This window comes from Carassius auratus, chromosome 9 (assembly GCF_003368295.1).
Source record: "Carassius auratus strain Wakin chromosome 9, ASM336829v1, whole genome shotgun sequence".
NCBI classification, from domain to species: Eukaryota; Metazoa; Chordata; class Actinopteri; order Cypriniformes; family Cyprinidae; genus Carassius; species Carassius auratus.
In genome coordinates, this window is record NC_039251.1 from 21,752,633 (window position 1) to 21,773,826 (window position 21,194).

Genomic DNA, 21,194 nt, shown 5'->3' on the forward strand with positions numbered 1-21,194 from the left:
AAGAGAAAGGAGGAAGTTGGACATGCAGATGCTCTGTTTTTCTGCACTGGAACTGAAACATGGATTTCGGTGGACAGACACGACCATTCAGACAAACACAGGAAAGGAGCCACCTTGAGACAGTGACTCCAGGCATGTGTAGGCTAATTTGGCTAATTTCATTGTCAGTTCAGCTAATTTAATCAGAATGGCACAAACAATGCCAAGGAGCAAACAAAAAGACACGATATATAGGCCACCCTGAATGCACTGTAAGTCACTTTACATAAAAGCCAAATGCATAATTCTAAATGTCAAATGAACGGGCCCTGATGTCTAGTTTATCCTGATGATAAACTTTAATTTATAGTCCAATAAAGGTTTAACCTTTTTTAAATTTCTGTTTGCATTTTATTTCTGTGAAACTGAAGCAAAAATATTTGAAGTTGCAACAGCTATAAAGACAGACACAGAATGACATAGTGAGAACAGAAATGAAGAATGAGAAAATAAGACAACAAATGGAGAGAGAGTGGGAAATTTAGGAAAGATGGAGAGTGCTTTTCATGGCGTTAGTTTGTCACATCCTCTGATAACATTGTTTTCTGTAGTGGTTCAGTGGTGGGACATCATATTTTTAAGCTCGGCATCTAAATGGCCATCAGCCTCTTTTCCTTGTATATCCTCTACTACTCCTTTGACCCTTCTAGAGGGGCATTGTAAGGGGGACCCCCTGGATCACGATTTTAGCCAGAGCCTAACAAAACTTTTAGTTCCATTGACTTCCAATCATACGCATGTGAATGCATCAGACCGGAAACACAACTCCGTGGAAAGATATTTCACATTTCACTGCATAGCACAGTTCAAGCTTGGCCTGCGAATTCGCATCACGTTGTTCATTGTTCATTTTTGGGTGAACATTACCATTAAACCCACAATAAAAGCCACTTATACCTAAAATTACAAAAATTCTATGGCTTTTTATGATCTTTTAAGATCCAGAGTTTTCCCACAGACCTTGACTCCATCGTTGCCATTCACTACTTTCTCCTGTTTATTCTGTTCCTCATTCACCCCCCTTCTCTACATTTTGTCCCCTCATCTTTTGCTTCATCCATTGTTTTAACAGCATCTCAGCATTGGCTCCCTAGAGTGACCAGTGCTACACTTACAGGAAGTCCAGCGTCTGCTTCCTGTCAGGTTGAAGAGAACAATCAATCATTTCCTCTTTTGACCTTCACAAATAAGTCTGGCCATGTTATATGCTTGTGTGTTTATAGTAGTTTGTACATAACAGGGCTAGAGAACATTTACACATGTGAACCAGACTTCTTGACCGTTTACAAGTGGCTCTTATTGTACTTGGTGATCTCTGTTTCCTTTTTTTCTGTTGAACAGCAGTCAGCACAGATCTATAAGGGAACCTGGATAATAAGCTGCTTGATATGGCATAGACTGACTGATAAAATATCCTTGTTTGTGTATTAGATAATCATTTGATTTGCCAAGTTTGCAAGATTAGCTGCATTAAATCATTGTACGCTTTTCAGATTTGTTGGAGATGGCAAAATTTAAAACATTAATAGTACTTTCAAGGTTCACACACACATATAATCTCTAACAATAAATAATAATAATAATAAAAAAAACATTTCATCTTCAGATATATTATTAAAAAATAAATAAAACAATACTTTTATTGTTTCTCAGTTATTTTGGTAAAACAAAATTAATGATGAAAATGAATAGGGTTAAACTTAGACTAAATACCACAGCTTAATAAGGAAAACTATTTGAATGGCTATGTTGTGTCTTGTTACTGATTGGTTTACCAAACCAAATTCTCTAAAACAATAGATTGGTGTTGTGAGTCATAACTTTCTCAAGAGAACTTTCAGAGAGTTGGTTCTCTTGCCTTGATTTTAAAACTGGCTCAGTTGAACTGAATATTATTAATTCCCTGGTATTAATGCAATGTGAATGACTCAAACAACAGAATGCTGAAGCACTGGTTTAAATAGTCGGCTCCCACACTTTTCGGCAGTTTGTGCTTTTGAACCCTTTGTGACAGTAACTTCCATAGGAAATCACTTGTTCATTAGAAGTTTTGAATTTCAATTTGAGGAAGGGGAAGCTTGTAGCTGCTTGTACGTATGCCTGCCGCAGCTCGGGTTCCCTGTCTGTCATTCTTTCTCATGCGTGGAGTCTGTTTTCCCAGTGGAGGTTTCTAACATTATTCTGGAATTTGTCTCTAGTACATTACTCTAGTAATGAAGTAATCAGAAATGGAGAGCTATTTTCCTTGCTTACATTTTTATTTATTTATTTATTTGCTCTTATTTTGTTTTGTTTTGTATTTTATTACTATATTACAGAATGCTGTTGTTTTCCGGATATTAGCGAGCTGTATACAACACCAGCAGCACAATTGCTTTTATTCAACTGTTAAATTAGAAGTTAATAATGAGCAACTTACATTTTAAACACAATATTGAGATTTGTTTGATCCGTTTTTACTCTGCAAACAAAAATATTTGAAAACGAAGTAAAATCTAAATTGTCAGTCCCTGGCTCCCAACAGGAGAAAGTAGTGGGGTTTCACTCTTGAATGAATCAGTCGCCCCTTTCACACATACTGATTTTACTGGTAAGTTACCGTTAAGAGACCATGTGTACACAGGACCTTTTCAAAAATACTGTTTAATTAGTTCACAGCAATTTTCCAGTATGATAAGTCGTAAACATTTCCCGTCAATTACCTGTAAATCTCCTCTGTGTAAATACAGAACAAGAATACCAGAATGAGCATGTACAAATTCAGAATACACTAATGTAAAACATCTATTCTGGGCCTATTTAACTGCTCTGGGCCAATCATAACATTCTGATGCAGATGACGCATTTACTGTGTGCTGTGTAGTTCAATTTGAAGTCGTCTAATATGATGTCCCTGGGCCAAAAGCAGCTGCATGAATGTGAATATCTGATACAAAAATGAAAATATCAACAAAAAAAACTGAACATGCATACCCCTCCATGTGAACAAACACATCACTGGGAGGTGAAGACTTAGATGCCATTTCTGGTCAATGATCTCACAGAATTAAAAAAGATGTGTGAACAGTTCTTTACCAGGCTAATGGTGCTCTTTAAAGAGGCTAATGTTTTTTGGCGGTTAAGTGAATGACCATTTATCAACTTTTCAAATATAGATCATAGATTTCAAGCATAGATCACAGTAACGTAGCGCTGGTGCCTTTTTAATTCAGATGAAACGTCTAATGCATTATAAGTGAGTGGCTATATTGTTGTCGCAGGTTTCATTTCAGTATGGTCAGTTAAGCACATTGGTCCGAGAGTCTGGCATATCAGCAGGTCAACAGAGGTGAGGGTGTGTCAAATCTGTCTAGAGGAAGAACGGAGAAGGCCAGGTCTTTCACCTCCGTCCAAAATCAACATTTGTTCCTGTGGCATACACAATTGTGGCTGGGCAGCGCCGGCCGTCACACCCATCGAGGTGTTCTTTATGACCACAACCGGTCGACCAGCACAATGACCTCAGCGCAGTTACCTGCTCCATACACCCATAAACACACCACGCGTAATCATGCGAACACACACACTAATCAGGAATTTAGGTTGGCTCAGACTGATGTCCGTTTGGGTGAGTCAAAAACAGTGTGTATAAACTGTGATCGCTGAGAACAGTTTGTGTGTACATGGAGGGAAGTGAAGAGAATGCTTTGTGTATTCGGATAAATTAATTAAACAATCATTGGAAACGGTCGAAAATATAATTCCCAGAGGAAGTGAGGCTCAGTTCAGGAATAATGAGGAGAAATGAAGATATATGCTGGAGGTGTGAACAGGGCTGAGAGTTCATAGGAATGATTTTATTTCAAAACTTCAAGTTTAAAAGTAATATATATATATGTTTGTATGATAAGTGCCCTTTTTCCTTAATATCTAGAAACGGGACAAATACGACCTTTTCTATTAGAAGCCTTTAATTTTAGTGGAGAGATTTAAACAAAATCTTTCATATTTCATTGTCACAGTGTCTTTTGAAATGATAATCATATTTAAATCATCCCTCCTTAGCATCGTCATCCTCTTTTTAGCAGTGAAGAGCTGCTGAAGTCTGCATTCATTCAGCTGTAGGAGATTTGCCATGTTAGACAGAGTTAAACATTGCTTTGACTTCAATTCAAATGGTTGTGTCTCTGTTTGACATATGAACATTGTTAGGAAAATATAATTTCTAGACTTCATTTAGTAATCTTCAAGCATACTTAATATTCTCTCTAGGCTGGACACTGTGTATTTTTAGGTAGTAGGTACTTTACTGTACCTAAAGTGCATAATTCAACTGTACAGTGCCCCAGAAAAACATTTGGCACTTAAGTCTCACTCGTCAAAGATGTATTCATGTAATTAAATACATTCAGTTAAACATCCAATTAAGTGTCATTTATAAACAAATGGTGCCAGACTGCAAAGGTTTATATGAATTTCTGAATAGTCCATAACACTAATTGTGTTAGCTTAATTAATTAATGTTTTTATTTTAGAAAAGTCAATATAAGTTTAAATTAATATTTTAAAGGAAAGCAATAAATGTATTATGGGCCGATTAGCATTTGATATTTGTGTTATAGCTTCACGAGCGTCTGCTGCATTGGCACAATGTGAGCTCACGCCTGACTGCACATGCTCCATAGGCTCAACGCTCTAGAATGACATCATGTCTTTCTGTGTCATCCTATCACTATTCATGTGGCTTATCCTGCCAGTGTCCACTATATCAACACACAAACTCCTCTAGGGCACAATTACCAGGGTCCGAAATGCAGGTTATACCATGAAGTCAGTGAAAATATTGTATAGCATCAGTCTTTTCCAGTTTGATATCAATACTTTTTATTTTTAATGAATTAAAAAGATGGGTTAATGTATGTAAAATTTGAATATTATTTTCTTCCTAATGTAAAATACATAATAAATATTGTATTGATACAATTCTAGTTCCACGTATTATTCTAGTTCTCACGTATCATGTTGTATTTGCAAATACTTTCTCATTAAAAAACAAATACATTTTTTAAGGCACAGTTTCTCTCCTGTGTTGACATGAAATAATAAATTGAACATTTTAAAATGCAACATACTATAATAAACGGCAGATTATGATTAATAGTGAGAGGGTAACATAGGACAAAACTTGTTAGAAAAGTTACGATTTTGATGAGACATTTGGCATCATAATTTCATTAAATGATGACACATTTAAAAGATTTCATCCGCTAGGAAGTTTATTCTTATATAGCCTATCAAACACACAAGGACAACATAAGTGACAAAGACTTCAGTCTTCTATTAAGCGGTTAGTTAATTATGCTCTTCTCTTTATCTTGATGTTTAGTCCTAATGTACACAGCAACCAGTCAAATGTTTATGAGAGATACTGTGCAGAATGGGGAAATGAATTGTGTGACTTGGAATAAACTCTCTGTCTATGTGGCATGAAACATTGCCCATTGACTGTCAGTCATATTGTTTTCCCTTCGAAAACTGTAGCGCAAACTGTTTCCCCTGACAACAATAATTCAACAGTTTAGATAAGTGCTAAACAATCCCAAACTTTAAATAAACCATTCCTGAGTATGATAGGGTTTTGCCAACTGTTGCATGTGCTCTCTCAGTCAGGACTGCTACAGCATGGAAAACAGTGATCTGGGGGTCTCAGAGACCCCTCAAAATGACAAATATGCTCATTTTTTGACCTTTCACCATTGGGTTTTGTGTAATGCTTGGTGTGAACCAACACTGTCAAGAATGTGTCTGGCCAATGATTCAGCTGCGCAGGAAGTTTTAAACAGGGTATTGTTGAAGTTTATCCATGTGTGTGCGTGTGTGTTAAAGCTTCCTGGCCGATATCATAAATATGCCATTGCACTGTTGCCCCGTTATCACAAAACCATTAAACCGTATACCTCCAACACCCAGTTTTCCTGCATGTGTGTGTTTGCCCAAATTCTTTATTATCACCATTTCCTAAGGCTGTCTCACTTGTGAAATATCGCTGTTGTCATAAGGTCGGTTGGCTCCAATACACAACCAACATTTTGTTGAAGATTTGTGGGTGGATAATTTACTGTGTGTATCCCACTACAGTTAAATGCAAACACTGAAATAACAAGAATCCTGCTCCACCTAATACGAGAAGCTATGTCATGAAGTCTATGTCACAGTTTCCTAATTCAACACATGAACAATACAGTACATATTTTATACTGTTTTCTGTGTGGGTCAGTATTCATTTCACTATATGAAGTATATATACTGCTGTTCAAATGGCTGGGATATTGTTTGTTGTTTGTGTAAGAAGTGTCTTCTGTAGGCTGTGCTACATTTCTTTGATACAATAAAAACGTTTCTTGGATATATTCTGGTTGTCAAACTCTGTGGAACATATACCTATTTTAATGTGTAAATAATGAAATCGATATATAATGTAAATTTTTATACTAGATGTATATATATATATATATATATATATATATATATATATATATATATATATATATATATATTATCAAAAGAACAGGACATTTAATAATCACAGATTGGTTTTAATCATCTTATGTATACTTACAGCATGTCATAAAGAAGCAGAACATTGCTGTGGGCCTCTTGCCCAAATTTTATTTCTTTTTTTTTTTAAATGTGTACATTTGGGACAGGCTTGTGGATGGTGTCCTGTCCCTCTGGCCCCTCTGGCTGTGGGTATGTTGATCCTATTGTCTTCTGCATCAACACTCGTGGTCTGGTGCATAAAGGGCATCTGGTTAGCAGCTTAGACTCTACAGCAGGCATGAAAAGCAGCCATCATAGCCCATTCACTCACATCTGCTCAGTGGTGCGACAAGGACGAGGACTGAGTCTGGCTGACTGGGGGACAGGATTTCAGTTTGCCCCACAGGCCACAGGAGCAACGGACTGAACTGGACTGCACTGGACCCACCACTGTGCAAAGGTGACTATATAGGCTCAGTTAACTTTAGCTCTTCATTTAATGCAATCGTTTTTTTTGTCCAGGCCTAAATTGTTGAATGTGAGCCTGTTGGTGATGAGTTTTGGCAAAGTCTTAAAGGTGTTTCATCGTCCTGTTTGTAAATGGTCTGCTCCGTCTAGTTTTGTTTATCAAGAATTTTACTTATTAATTAATTTAAAAAAATCATAATATCAATCATAATGACAATGGTTTTATTATTAAATCTTTGTATAACAAACCAAAACCGCAAGCGTATGATATATCACTCTTGGACCATCTTGTTTCTCCCTAATTCCCATTTGTCTTTCTTGTACACAGCTAATACACAACCATGGGAGACTGGAGCTTCTTGGGTAATATTTTGGAAGAAGTAAACGAACACTCCACTGTGATTGGCCGCGTTTGGCTCACAGTTCTGTTCATTTTCCGCATTTTAATTCTGGGCACGGCGGCAGAGTTTGTCTGGGGAGACGAGCAGTCCGATTACGTATGTAACACTCAGCAGCCAGGTTGCGAGAATGTGTGTTATGACGAGGCCTTTCCAATCTCCCATATCCGCCTATGGGTGTTACAAATCATTTTTGTATCCACACCTTCACTTGTATACGTCGGCCATGCTGTCCATTACATCCACATGGAGGAAAAGCGAAAGGAGCGTGAAGAAGCTGAGGTTAGCCACCAACAGCAAGTAGGTGAGGAGCGTCTTCCACTTGCAGATCAGGGAAGTGTTCGCACCACCAAGGATGCCAGCACGAAGGGTAGCAAAAAGTTCAGACTCGAGGGCACTCTGCTTTTCACGTACATATGCCATATCATCTTCAAAGCTCTTTTTGAAGTAGGCTTCGTGGTTGGACAGTACTTCCTCTACGGGTTCCGCATCCTGCCGCTGTACCAGTGCAGTCGTTGGCCATGCCCCAACACAGTGGACTGCTACGTCTCCCGACCCACTGAGAAGACCATCTTTATCATTTTTATGCTCGCAGTTGCTTGTGTTTCACTGTTCCTTAACTTTGTGGAGATCAGCCACCTCGCCTTGAAGAAGATCCGATTTGTATTCCACCGACCAGCTCCAGCGCAGTTGGAGCCTCTTGGACCACCTGAGAGGAGCTTACCATTCCTTTTGACCACCCCTGTCCAAAAATCGAAGGGTTACAGGCGCCTTGAAGAGGAGAAGAAAGACGAGGTGGCGCACATATATCCACTAGCTGAGGTTGGTATGGAAGAGGGCCAGTTCTTCTCGCCTCAGCTGGAGAAGGAGCAGAAAAGGAGTCACGAGGCGGTTATGCCAACAGCGCCACCTGTAGAGGAGACAATCATATGCGATGAGACTCAAAACTCCTTCATTCAGGTCACAGAGACACTACCAAAGCTTCCACCAGAAGAACCACTTCGGGAAGGAGATGAGGTAGACAGCTTAAAATCTCCAACAGTTTTCCCAGAAGTACTGGAAGAGCGTTCAGAAGGGGAAAGTGTGGAGGAAACATATTTAATATCACTTGAAGAGAGTTTGGATATAGATCTAGGAGAACTGGCCTGTAGAGAGGTGACTGAGGAAAAGTCAGCGATGGAGAGTAGCTTAATAGATGCTGAGCCAACACAGGAAGAAAGACTTTCAGGAGCAGAAGAAGAGAAGGAAAACTTACAGGAAACTGGGGAAAAAGAGCATAACACCTTTAAGGTCCAAGAGTTGAGGAAAGAAGGGAGTTTACCTGATGTGCTTGAGGTAGCGACAGCAGTTGAGGTGTATGACCAAGAGAGGGAACTATGTGAAATTGAGCCTTTTGTTAATGAAGACATTTTGGAAAAGGTGATTACTGGTGATCTGGACATGTCTAAAATATCTGAGGGGGAGCAAGAGCCTGAGGCTTTAGGGGAGGTAGCAGGGTCAAATTTACCTGACATAGAGCCCATTGGGGATGAAGTGGATATGGGAAAGGGCAAAGCTAAGGGGGGTGTAGAAGATATGGAAGGGGATGAAGTTCAACAGGATGTAGTAGACTCAGAAGTGGCCAAACCTTCAGAGGAAGTGGTAGATATAGGAAAGGGTGAAACTCTAGAGGGTCTAGTGGATGTAGGAAGAAGTTGTGCTTTAGAAGATGTATTACAAACAGGCAAGAATGAAGTTTTAGAAAATCTGAATGAAGTTAGACCTTCTGATGCCGCAGTCAGTAAAGGTGAGGAGGTTCTAGATAAAGCTGTAGGACTTGCTGCTGACACTGAACAGGTGGAGATCTCCTTGAAGATAGAGGATCCAGAAGAGGTCCAAGTCTCTAGGGAGTGTGATGGGTCAGGGAAAAAAGAGGATTCTGTGGAAACTGGAGGCCTAGAGGAGGAGGAGTATTCTGGAGAAATGAAGGCCACAGAGGAGATGTTGGATGTATCACCTGCACCTCTGGAACTAGACAAAACAGAGGAAACAAGATCATTAAGTCGTCTCAGCAAAGGTAGCAGCAGAGCCAGGTCAGATGATCTAACAATATGACTGAACAACAAGCAGAAACTTGACAGAAAAATCCCCAAATTCCCAAGAGCCACATTATCAGGTGAATCATTGGACAAACATGTTTTCTTGGGGTTTCAACATGTCATGAAATGCCCCAAGTATGAATTATCCCCCTTATTGAATGTATATACTTCATGTATAAAGACCCATTAATACTGTATGAGAAAAAAAACATATTATGAATTTCTTGTAACCACCTAGGAGTTCTGGACACAATTTGTGTGTGTGTGTGTTTTACACACAAGTTCATCTAAAAAGAAAGGCAAAGGTACAAGAACAATGAATGATTTGTAGAGATTATGGCAATAACAAATTACAATCTTCTACTAAAAGTAGTAGCTTATTTATCACAGGGAACATTACTAGGGACATACCTTCAAACATAATTCGATTTTCTTTTCTTACTTTTCAAAAAGACCTTTTCTTTATTTATTAAATTTCTTATATCGTAAATCCAATGCAAGATAATCAGAGTGACATTCTGAAAAAACTGTCTATTGCTTTGAATATTTATGTTAATCTATACATTTGCCTGTTATTGTTTTATGATTATCCTGGACCATAATCATTGTGTTATTGTTTATAAATCTACAATCAATTTGTTTACAACATTAACATTCCTTTTCAGTAACATCTGGACTTCTGATATAAAGTAAATTAAAAATACAATATATTGTAATTGAGAAGTTTGAGAATTTGTAGCGTTTGATTGCAGGTAGCAGGACTAATATTTATATGAACTGTACAACAACCAAAATGGGGTTTTATGATGTGTGTAATACCCGGGTTATTTTTATTTTATTTTATTTTTTTGAAGACCCTAAATAAAGATAGCTACCACACTGAGTGATGACCAGTTGTTCTGTTTGTATTCAAATACGTTTTCAACCTGCCTATGAACAACAACGATATCTGACAACAACAATTAATTTTTTTAAGTGTAATAAAATTTTATTTGCGTAAAACGTGTAACAATACGTGACATTGTGGAATTGGACAATAATTACACATGTGCGACCTCTAGTGGTCATAATCTAATCTAATCTAAAAGAAGAAAAAATAAATTAAGGTAAAAGGTCAGGTGTGACAGCTGTTTGAAGAAGATCCAAAACAAGCCTTCTTCAGACCAACATGAGAAAACATGAAATGAGTCAAGATATTTTGGTTTAGTAACCGTGTGACATTGTGGGTGTTTGCAACTTGTTCCGACACATATTTTGCAAATTTGAAACAATTAGGATCATAGTCATACATTTACAAAAACTGTTTCTACAGAGTGTCTGTTCATCTTTGTTTCTGTTCACAAGATATCTTCTGTTCATGCCTGCATGAACAACATACAAATGATACTACACAGTGTATATATTTACAAAAAACATCCACATACATAACCCACATATTTAAATGTGTTAAAATTCATTCAAAGGAATGTATATATGATATAAATGAGTCTGCCATGATTTAAAGGTTTTTATTATAATTTAAGTATTCTTTATAGATTAAAAATTATTATCATCAGTCATACGTCTTTTAACACTTTCAATGTTTTTCTTTTTTTGCCTACATGTAATGATGCCGAGAGCTGTAATATTGGTGGTATGGAGATGCCGTTCAAATGATGATTGTCAATCTAGAAATAGAAAGAAAATATACTGTAACTAAAAATAATATGCTTTCCAGATGATGAAATGTTTCTCTTTCTATATGAAGGAAGTATTTAATCTCGCCCTTTCTTGTAAATGCTCAGTTTCTTGTTCTTATAAAGGGGACCACAGACACATTCAAGTGTGAAAGTAACACCTATGTAAAATAAATGCCTAACCTTTTGTTGAGGCTTCTGTACCTAACCCTAACCCTAGCCCTGTTCCTTTACCTTACCTTTAAATTAAATCTTCAAAATTAAAATAAAAACATAAAAGTTAGATCATCTATGGCACTCAATGGTTGGATTTCCAGTGTGGAAAGAAAAGAATATAACATGCACAATATGTTTAAAGTTTGCCATTCCAGTTGGGTTAGAGTACGTTTTACATGAAAACAGCTGAAGTGGTTTTCAAACAGCAGTCAGATCTTGGGCCTCTTGATTCAGTCTCTATAAGTCTCTTGATTTTTAAATGACATGCTCTGAAACAAATTCTCTCGCCCTCATTTTGACCATTATAAAGGTTTCCTGCATATTTTACTTTTCATGTTTCTGATATACGAATGTGCCTGTAGAAACGAGATCTCAGTATGATACCTTTTCCTTAAGTAATGTCTTCATGGTAAAGTCCATAATTGGAAGCATGTTGATCAGCTGCCCTTTTTTCCATTGTCTGTAAAGATTCAACAGTTCTACTCCAGCGTGTCCTTCTTGACACACTGAGGACTAAATGAAAAGAAAGAAATGTGAAAGACAGTCAAATATTCTTTCATATGCACAGGATTAAAATTTATGATCAAGTAATGTAGCTTTTTTTCTTATCACTGACCTTTGGAAGTGACTGCAAAATATGAATTAACCACTGAAAATCTTTTAGAGCATTTTTCAGGCTCTGATCTTGATGCGTTTTGATGTTCAAAGCTTCCAGACTCCTGAATTTCTCAACAGTGGAAATCTGATGAGATACCAATTTTTTTTTTAATGATAAGAACTTTACAACTCATCTTTTTCTTGTACCTGTAATAACTTTTCTGCAATTATATTACATTTCAAGAGATACAGCTGAGGCTGATACACTAGTTGTGGTTTTGAATGCATTAAATATTTATCAGGAATAATTAGCTAAAATAAACCAAAGGGACTAATTACAGAGGCTCCTTTGGTCATTTTTATTTCATTTTACATATAAATAAACACGTCCATGACCTTAAAACACAAATTCCAATACATTTGAAATTCTATGAAAAAAAAAAAACATAAAAAATTCCAAATGTATTTTCTTTTTTTTTTACACGAGATCTCGAGTAACTTTTTACCTTGCCCATGTTGTTCTTGTATTTTGACTTCAAACATTTCAGCTCTTTAGACCATCTGAAAATAAAACCTTTACATTCATCTAAACCTAAGTCATCCACCACCTTAAAAGATTGGGGCTTTCCAGAAACCTGAAATATCAAATAGCAGAAGGGGTTATTCATTCACTGTCTAGACAAGAAGGATGCCAAAGATAATCGCTCAGTTCTTCATAATTTAGCTGTCCAGATTATTTTCTATATGAATGAAATCTTATCAGCAGAAACAATGTGTAGCCTAATTTACCTTTGCTGTGACTCTGTTTAACTGTGTTGCTAGGTCTTTTATAATCTTGAAAATGTCCAAGTTGTTTTGCTTCTGTGTGGATACAAAGTGATAGACACATGCATTTAGCTATAACTGTTATTCAAAACAAAGCATATTGAATGTATAGGCTTATTTAATTACACTGTAAAAAATAATTCAGTGGCTTAGTAAATTTCACAAAAATAAAGAGCTATATTAACTTAATAAAATCTTTTGAAATCATTTAAGTGATATTTTGAGTGGGTCAGATTAAAAAGAATAATTAAAAATCCAACAAATAATTTCTCTAAAATTTACATATATTATTTAAGTTTATGTAATGAAAATAAATAAGTATTTAACTAACTAATTATATTTTTAATATACCTTCAATATTTCTGGTGAATTCTAATAGAATATTTGATAATTATTTACTTGTACTGATCTGTTTTAGAAACTAAAATTATTAAGTATTTCCAACCAATTTTCCTAAATAAAGTTCCAGCTTAATAAATGACAGTTTAAATAAATTGAGTAAATTTCGCGGCTAAAGTGATCACGTGTGCAGCTCCGCAGGAAAAAAAAAAATCTGCTTTCCTCAGCAGCGACGTCGACTAGCCATACACCTCACAGCTCCTGGTAAGTAACGTTAGTCAGCTAATCCTACTTACGTTTGTAACACTTTATTAAAAAGTTAATAATTATTAAGCATTTTCTAACAATTGTCTTTGTATTTTACGTCATATTCAACAAGTTTCGTAGCTTAATCGAAGTCACCTGAAGGACGGCTTTCCTCAGCAACGGCAAGACCCGCACTCCTCTCATATTGCGGTACGTTATGTAATTTAGCCAGCTAATACTAATTATGTTTGTGATGTTTAATTCAGAAGTTAATTATTAAGGATTTCCTAACAATTGTGTTTGTATTTTGCGTTATCTTAAGAAGTTTAACAAGTTTCGCGGCTCAAACAAGAGGCACCTGTCACTGAAGGACTCCTTTTCTCAGCAACGACGTGAACAGCATTACTCGAATTTCCTGTAAGTAACGTAGTCCTTTTATAACTATGTATATTTGCAATAATGTTTTCAAAAGTTGATTAAACATTGACCGTGTGTACGTGTACATAACAGTGTAGTTTTCGAAGTTAGTTAGTGGGGCAGCCATATGTATGTTAGTTTTTTTTTTTTTTTTTTTTTTTTTGGAGTGGGTTAACGTTCGTACTATTTGGATCACCGTTTATTTCAACCGCCATTTGAAAGTCTAACGATAAGTGTACCGTGGTCCAGCAACTATAACTATACATGCCCAATGGAAAACGATTTTGTACAGGTTCCCCTTTGGGGTCAGTGGCTTGTCAAAAGGGAACACATCATTTATGAACTTTCAAATGACAACATTCTTTCTTGTAAAAAGCTGTCACGTTGTTGTAAAACATCATAATTACTACACGAACTCAAGTATGAGCTCTTAAATCACCACTACAAATACGCCATGCAAAAGTATTTAAAATGGTGTGGACATAACATAGACTGGTGCGTTTTAATCAGCTCCCACTATAGGGAGTCGGCCAGTTTAAGGCCTGCTCCGTTGTAAAATCATTCTAGTGCACTGAAACCTAGATCACATACAATATCGGTCAAAAGTTTGAAAACCGTAAGCTTTTTAATGTAACAAATCCAGACCTGGTGGGTATTGAAGGACAGCGGAGGCTGGGGGAGGGGTACGTTGTTTTAATTGAGTAAACTTCCTAAATTTCTTAAGAGTGTGTTTAAATATATTCATTTTGATTTGAAATTATTTGTAATATTTTTGTTCCCTGAAACAGATCAGTTTAATTTTCCATCCTTAAATTGATAGAAATTTCACAAATATATTATGTGTATTATAAATAAACAATTTGTTAGTCTAATACTAAATTGTTTTAGTGGAAAAAATAAAATATAACTGTACATTTTAGATAAACTGTTGTATTTTTAGTCCATTAATATGTTTACATTTATGCATTTGGCAGACACTTTTATCCAAAGTAACTTACATTGCATTTCAAGGTACACATTTACAATTTAATCAATTTTTGCTAGCGCCGACGCTCTACTGTTTGAGCTACAGGAAAGCCATCTTTTGTATAATCAAGTAAACTATATTCAGAGATTTTATTAAGTTAATAAAGTTAAATATTACTGTAATATTTACTAAGCCACAGAATTATTTAGAGGGTTAAGGGTTGAGTGTGAGGGTTAATGCAATGCATATTTTTTTCAAGTAGTGCAATTAAACAAGCTTTTTTGTTTCAAAACCATTAGTCATTTTACTTAAATATTAAACATGTTTATAAAGAAAATTGGTTGAAATAATGCAGACCTCAATAAAAGCCTATAGCATTGATTTACAGCATAGAAGCTCGCAGTTGGTCTCTTTTCGTTTTTCTTCTAGGTTTATTGTTAAAAATAAATGTCCCTATGTAGAAAATTAACCTGTCCTCTTGTTAAGAAGAATGCTGTTAATTTTTGCAACTCCTCCCCCTAGTAAATTTTGTTTGAGATTTTACCTATCATATGGTCCAACAGAATGTTTGCTTCTTCAGGTGCTACTTGTTTTGTGTATTTGTCACTTTCTTGTAACATTCAGTTTTGAATGTTAGCTCTAACCAGTTATCTTTAAAATTTGCCTGTAGGGTTCAGCTGATCTACCCGTCTTCATACAAGCAGAGTTGGCAGAGGAGGTCATAAAAATCTACATCCTTCGAAACAATGATGGGGCAGTCAGCGATGTAATCTTGGGAATCTCAGCAGAGCCTGCTGCCATCTTTCAGGAGTCACATTGGATTTGAGATATCCCAAGACCCACAAATACAGGTCCTTCTCCAAAAATTAGCATATTGTGATAAAGTTCATTATTTTCCATAATGTAATGATAAAAATTAAACTTTCATATATTTTAGATTCATTGCACACCAACTGAAATATTTCAGGTCTTTTATTGTTTTAATACTGATGATTTTGGCATACAGCTCATGAAAACCATAAATTCCTATCTCAAAAAATTAGCTTATTTCATCTGACCAATAAAAGAAAAGTGTTTTTAATACAAAAAAGTCAACCTTCAAATATTTATGTTCAGTTATGCACTCAATACTTGGTGGGGAATCCTTTTGCAGAAATGACTGCTTCAATGCGGCGTGGCATGGAGGCAATCAGCCTGTGGCACTGCTGAGGTGTTATGGAGGCCCAGGATGCTTCAATAGCGGCCTTAAGCTCATCCAGTTACTTGGATGACCCTGCCCTTGATAAAACACAGTGGACCAACACCAGCAGCTGACATGGCACCCCAGACCATCACTGACTGTGGGTACTTGACACTGGACTTCAGGCATTTTGGCATTTCCTTCTCCCCAGTCTTCCTCCAGACTCTGGCACCTTGATTTCCAAATGACATGCAAAATTAGCTTTCATCCCAAAAAGTACTTTGGACACTGAGCAACAGTCCAGGGCTGCTTCTCTGTAGCCCATTTCCTGCACACGCCTGTGCACGGTGGCTCTGGATGTTTCTACTCCAGACTCAGTCCACTGCTTCCGCAGGTCCCCCAAGGTCTGGAATCGGTCCTTCTCCACAATCTTCCTCAGGGTCCGGTCTCCTTTTCTCGTTGTGAAGCGTTTTTTGCCACACTTTTTCCTTCCCACAGACTTCCCACTGAGGTGCCTTGATACAGCACTCTGGGAACAGCCTATTCGTTCAGAAATTTCTTTCTGTGTCTTACCCTCTCGCTTGAGGGTGTCAATGATGGCCTTCTGGACAGCAGTCAGGTCGGCAGTCTTACCCATGATTACGGTTTTGAGTAATGAACCAGGCTGGGAGTTTTTAAAAGCCTCAGGAATCTTTTGCAGGCGTTTAGAGTTAATTAGTTGATTCAGATGATTAGGTTAATAGCTCGTTTAGAGAACCTTTTCATGAAATGCTAATTTTTTGAGATAGGAATTTTGGGTTTTCATGAGCTGTATGCCAAAATCATCAGCATTAAAACAATAAAAGACCTGAAATATTTGGTTGGTGTGTTAGTTGGTGTGCAATGAATCTAGAATATATGAAAGTTACATTTTTATCATTACATTACGGAAAATAATGAACTTCATCACAATATGCTAATATTTTTGAGAAGGACCCTGTACTCACTTGAGTTGTTCCAAAAACTGTTTCTTGAGCTGGATCCTCCAAAACTCTGTTAATGTTCAGAGGTTAAAAAATTATCTTCTTGCATAGTAGTGGTTCATGGTCATCCCACAGAATGGGTATTCCTGATGGAAGTGTTTCTGTTATCTGATTAATTCTGTTGAAGACATAGTTCACCCCAAAAGATGATGTTGTCATAATTTACTCTCCCTCAATTTGTCCCAAACCTGTACGAGTTTCTTTCTTCTGTTGAACACAAAAGATATTTTAAGTGAAGTGACGTGACATTCAGCCAAGTATTAAAGAGTGTTGGTTAACGCAGTTAAAGGTTGCCATTGACTTTGCATAGTAAACTTTTTTTTTTTTTTTTTTTTCTATCATGGAAGTCAGTGGCAACTTTCAACTATCTGTTAACCAACATTCATTAAAATATATTTTGTGTTCAACAGAAGAAAGAAATTCGTACAGATTTGGGACAACCCGGGGGGGCGAGTACATTATGACAACATCATCTTTTTGGGTGAACTATCCCTTTAATATTGATGTAAGTGTTGCTTTTATATTTTTTTATGGTTTAATGTTGAGTGTGACTGCAAAATGGCTGGTATGCACCAGGAACAAAGATGTAATTTCTCTTACGGCTATCGTATTTTACATGTAATCTACTTGAATACTAAGATGGATGAAATGTTTCATAAGGTTTAATCATTTCCCTTATGGCTACTTTACAGTTTTTAATTTTTGCAATCTACTGGAATATTAAAATGGATACAATGTTTCAAAGGTTGATTTTAGACTTTGTCTTATGTTTAATTGACAAATAAATTTTCAATAAAAAATGTGTTTCTTTCTTTATTTGGTTTTATTATATTAATTATAAAGGGTAAATGGTGTAAAAAAAAAAAGTGAATGCAGCATTTTGATAAATTATAGTCCGATATTAAGTTAAATTCACTTTTACATGTAGTAAACGTAGCACATTTTTTTGGGTAAAATTTCATCCAATATTTCAATTATATCTACTCAATATTTTTTGTTTATTTTACATAGAATTACAGTTGTGGTGTTTTATAATTTTGATTATATCCAATTAATTTTATTTCTCATATAAAGTAATTCAGTTACTCAGATTTACTTAATTTTTTTACTTACAATTACTCAATTTAAACAGTATATTTCATTGATTTCACAGCTTTAAAATTTACTCAATTTTTTTGAGTGTAAAAATGTTTCACCAAAAAAATTGAGTAAATAATAGTTAAACTTTTTACAGTGTAGTAACTAAATCAATGTAAATATACCTGTAGAAATGTCTCCTTCGACCCTAATGTATCCCTTAACCTGTTTACCTGTTAGATAAAATTGGGTAAAATGTCAATAGATAAACTGTCTGCACACTTGAATCCTTAAAGCAAATTTAAACATCAAGCTTTTGGTCAAAGACCATCTTCAGGGCATATAGATAAAATTGGGTTAAAATAAATTGAAAAAGTTACAGCCCTCCATGTCTGTTCATGTTTTTTCCATAAACAAACAAACCAAAAACTATGCACACATTCAGATAATACCAATAGACGTAGATGTTTCATGATGAAAACTTACTATTGGTAGTAGACAACTCGGGCTTTATGAACGGTTCAGACGTGCGATCATATTCTATTTGAACAGTCTCACAACTAGTTTTAGTTTTCCATGTGGACATGACATCCCGTCCTTTAAAAGTAAAAAGTATCATATTAGCATTTATATCTGCGAATTGAATAAGAAAGTTAAGCCAAATGAATGACCGGTCATAGTTGACTTAGTTTAAATGAATAGGCTAGCTACATGTTTCCATTACCACACAGGAGGTCATTATTCATTGACGTAGCCTACCCTTCCTTGGCGAATCATGTTGGTTCCGAATACACTTCACAATCATCATATGTTCTTATCCTAATATTCTTATATCGTAGGCTATTTCAGACAGACGAGCGCTTGAGAAACTATAGGATCCCGAACAGTTACCACAATATATTTCAGTGGGTGGCGCTTAACCAACTTCCTCTTACTCGTGGGCTTTAACTGGAATCACATAATTTCCCAGAACCTGTCATAATAGCGCAGCTGATATCACAGCATTAAAACGTTTTAAAATAGGTTGAGCTCAAAACTCACTTTAATAATGCGATCCGATGTGGATTATGATCACCATGCAAGGCAGAAATATGTATAAGCGAAGCAATAGACTATGCATAGTAAACATGGTAAATGCGGCCGCTTGAAGAAATCAGACGTCAGCTTCTTATTCTCTATCACAATCGTGTATTTATTTAGTAACATATTTTATGTCATAAGTCTCGTCTCGAGAGTTTAGCTCCGCGTAGCATATGTCCTAATATATAATGTTTTTTTTTTGTTGTTGTTCGGGAGCTTTTTAAAAATATAGAAATTATAATTCTTTCCAAATGTGATGTATACTGTGTGACTACAAACAAACAGAAACATACTAGACTGAATTAGCAGGCTATGTTCATAACGCTTTATTTCTGTGACTAATTTTCAATCGTGATAAATAAATTAATTATGATGCATCACCTTATTATAGTAAAACATTTGGATTTAAATATTTAACAAAGCATGCAAACAAACGGCCGCTTTTCCAGTGACTTATTTCTTATTCGTTTTTTGATCATTTCTTTTTGTGGTGAAATTATGGGGTTGCATGAAGTTGTTCCTGATAGGCGTATTAAAGGCGGTTCCCTTTCAAGGATATCTTTCTGACTATAGCCCTCCAGCTCAGATAAGCCTTCCATTTTTGCCTGATTTCCATAGAGAGGTCCACCAGGTTTGTCCAGCTTCCTCCCCCTCCATCGGATCCAACTCACCACCAGGTGGTGATCAGTTGACAGCTCTGCCCCTCTCTTTACCCGAGTGTCCAAGACATACTGCCAGAAGTCAGGAGAAACGAGCACAAAGTCAATCATTGACCTCCTGCCTAGGGTGTCCTGGTGCCACGAGCACTTATGGACAAACTGTGACTTGCACAGAAGTCCAATAACAGAACACCACTCGGGTTCAGATCGGGGGGGTCATTCCTCCCAATCACACCCCTCCAGGTATCACAGTTGCTGCCCACGTGAGCATTGAAGTCCCCCAGTAGAATGACGGAGTCCCTGGTCGGAGCACTTTCCAGCACCCCTCCCAGAGACCCCAGGAAGGCCGGATACTCTACACTGCCATTTGGCCCATAAGCACAAATGACAGTAAGAGACCTATCCCCGACCCGCAGGCGCAAGGAAGTGACCCTTTCGTTCACTGGGGTAAATTCCAACACATGGCGACTTAGCTGGGGAGCTATGAGCAACCCCACACCAGCCCTACAGAGTAGTAGATCCATCCTCTCTCAAGGGGGGTGGTTCCAGAGCCCAAGCTGTGCATGGAGGTGAGCCCGACTATCTCAAGTCGGTACCTCTCATCCTCCTGCACAAGCTCAGGCTCCATCCCTGCCAGTGAGGTGACATTTCACGTACCTAAGGCCAGTTTCCGTGTACAGAGATCAGGTCGTCGGGCCCCTGCCTTCAACCGATGCCCGATCCACAATGCACCAGCCCCTTATAATTCCTCCCGCATTCGAGCCCCCGCCCCGAGCCTGGCTCCGGGCGACGTCACGGTCCTTGTTTTTACATTTTTCATAAAGGGCTAAAGAACCACTATTAGTCTGACCCGTCACCTAGGACCTGTTTGCCTTGGGAGAGCCTACCGGGGGCATATAGCCCCGGACAAAAAAAAAAAAAAACGTTTAATCGTGTAGTCACGTTTAATTTGAACTATTATTATTATTGTTTACTTTGTTAGATTGTAATGAATGAGTGAGAGCTTTTAATAAATTTAAAGGGAGCACTCTTTGCATGCTTAGGCTATAAGATAGAAACACAAAACAGGTCAGGGAGGAAAATCATTTCCTGGTAAAAGTTCCTGGTACAATTGTTCCGGGTAATTTCAGTGAAACCTCACGAGCAGGAACTTTCTGGGGGGAAATTTTTTTACCTGGAACTTTATTTAGAGTAAATAACAGGCTATTATAAGCTTGCCATATTTCTACTTCCTTGTAGGGCAGACTAGGGATTACAATATATTTCTTGTAATGCTGTATGTATTTATTGCTTTATATATCACAAGTATAGATAATCTGTTGTAACTGATTTAGTGGACAAATAGAACAATAACACAACAGTAAAATGAATGCTTGTGTTTAGAATTTGGA

The 21,194-nt window shown here is 36.8% G+C and overlaps 1 protein-coding gene across 1 annotated transcript; it reads left to right on the forward strand.

Moving 5' to 3' along the window:
• Positions 1 to 6,633: 6,633 nt before the first annotated feature.
• Positions 6,634 to 10,319, forward strand: LOC113108727 (gap junction alpha-8 protein-like). Its single transcript, XM_026272009.1, has 2 exons — positions 6,634 to 7,018; positions 7,355 to 10,319. The coding sequence occupies exon 2, from the start codon at positions 7,368 to 7,370 to the stop codon at positions 9,516 to 9,518; it is 2,151 nt and encodes a 716-aa protein (XP_026127794.1). The 5' UTR covers positions 6,634 to 7,018; positions 7,355 to 7,367; the 3' UTR covers positions 9,519 to 10,319.
• Positions 10,320 to 21,194: the final 10,875 nt, after the last annotated feature.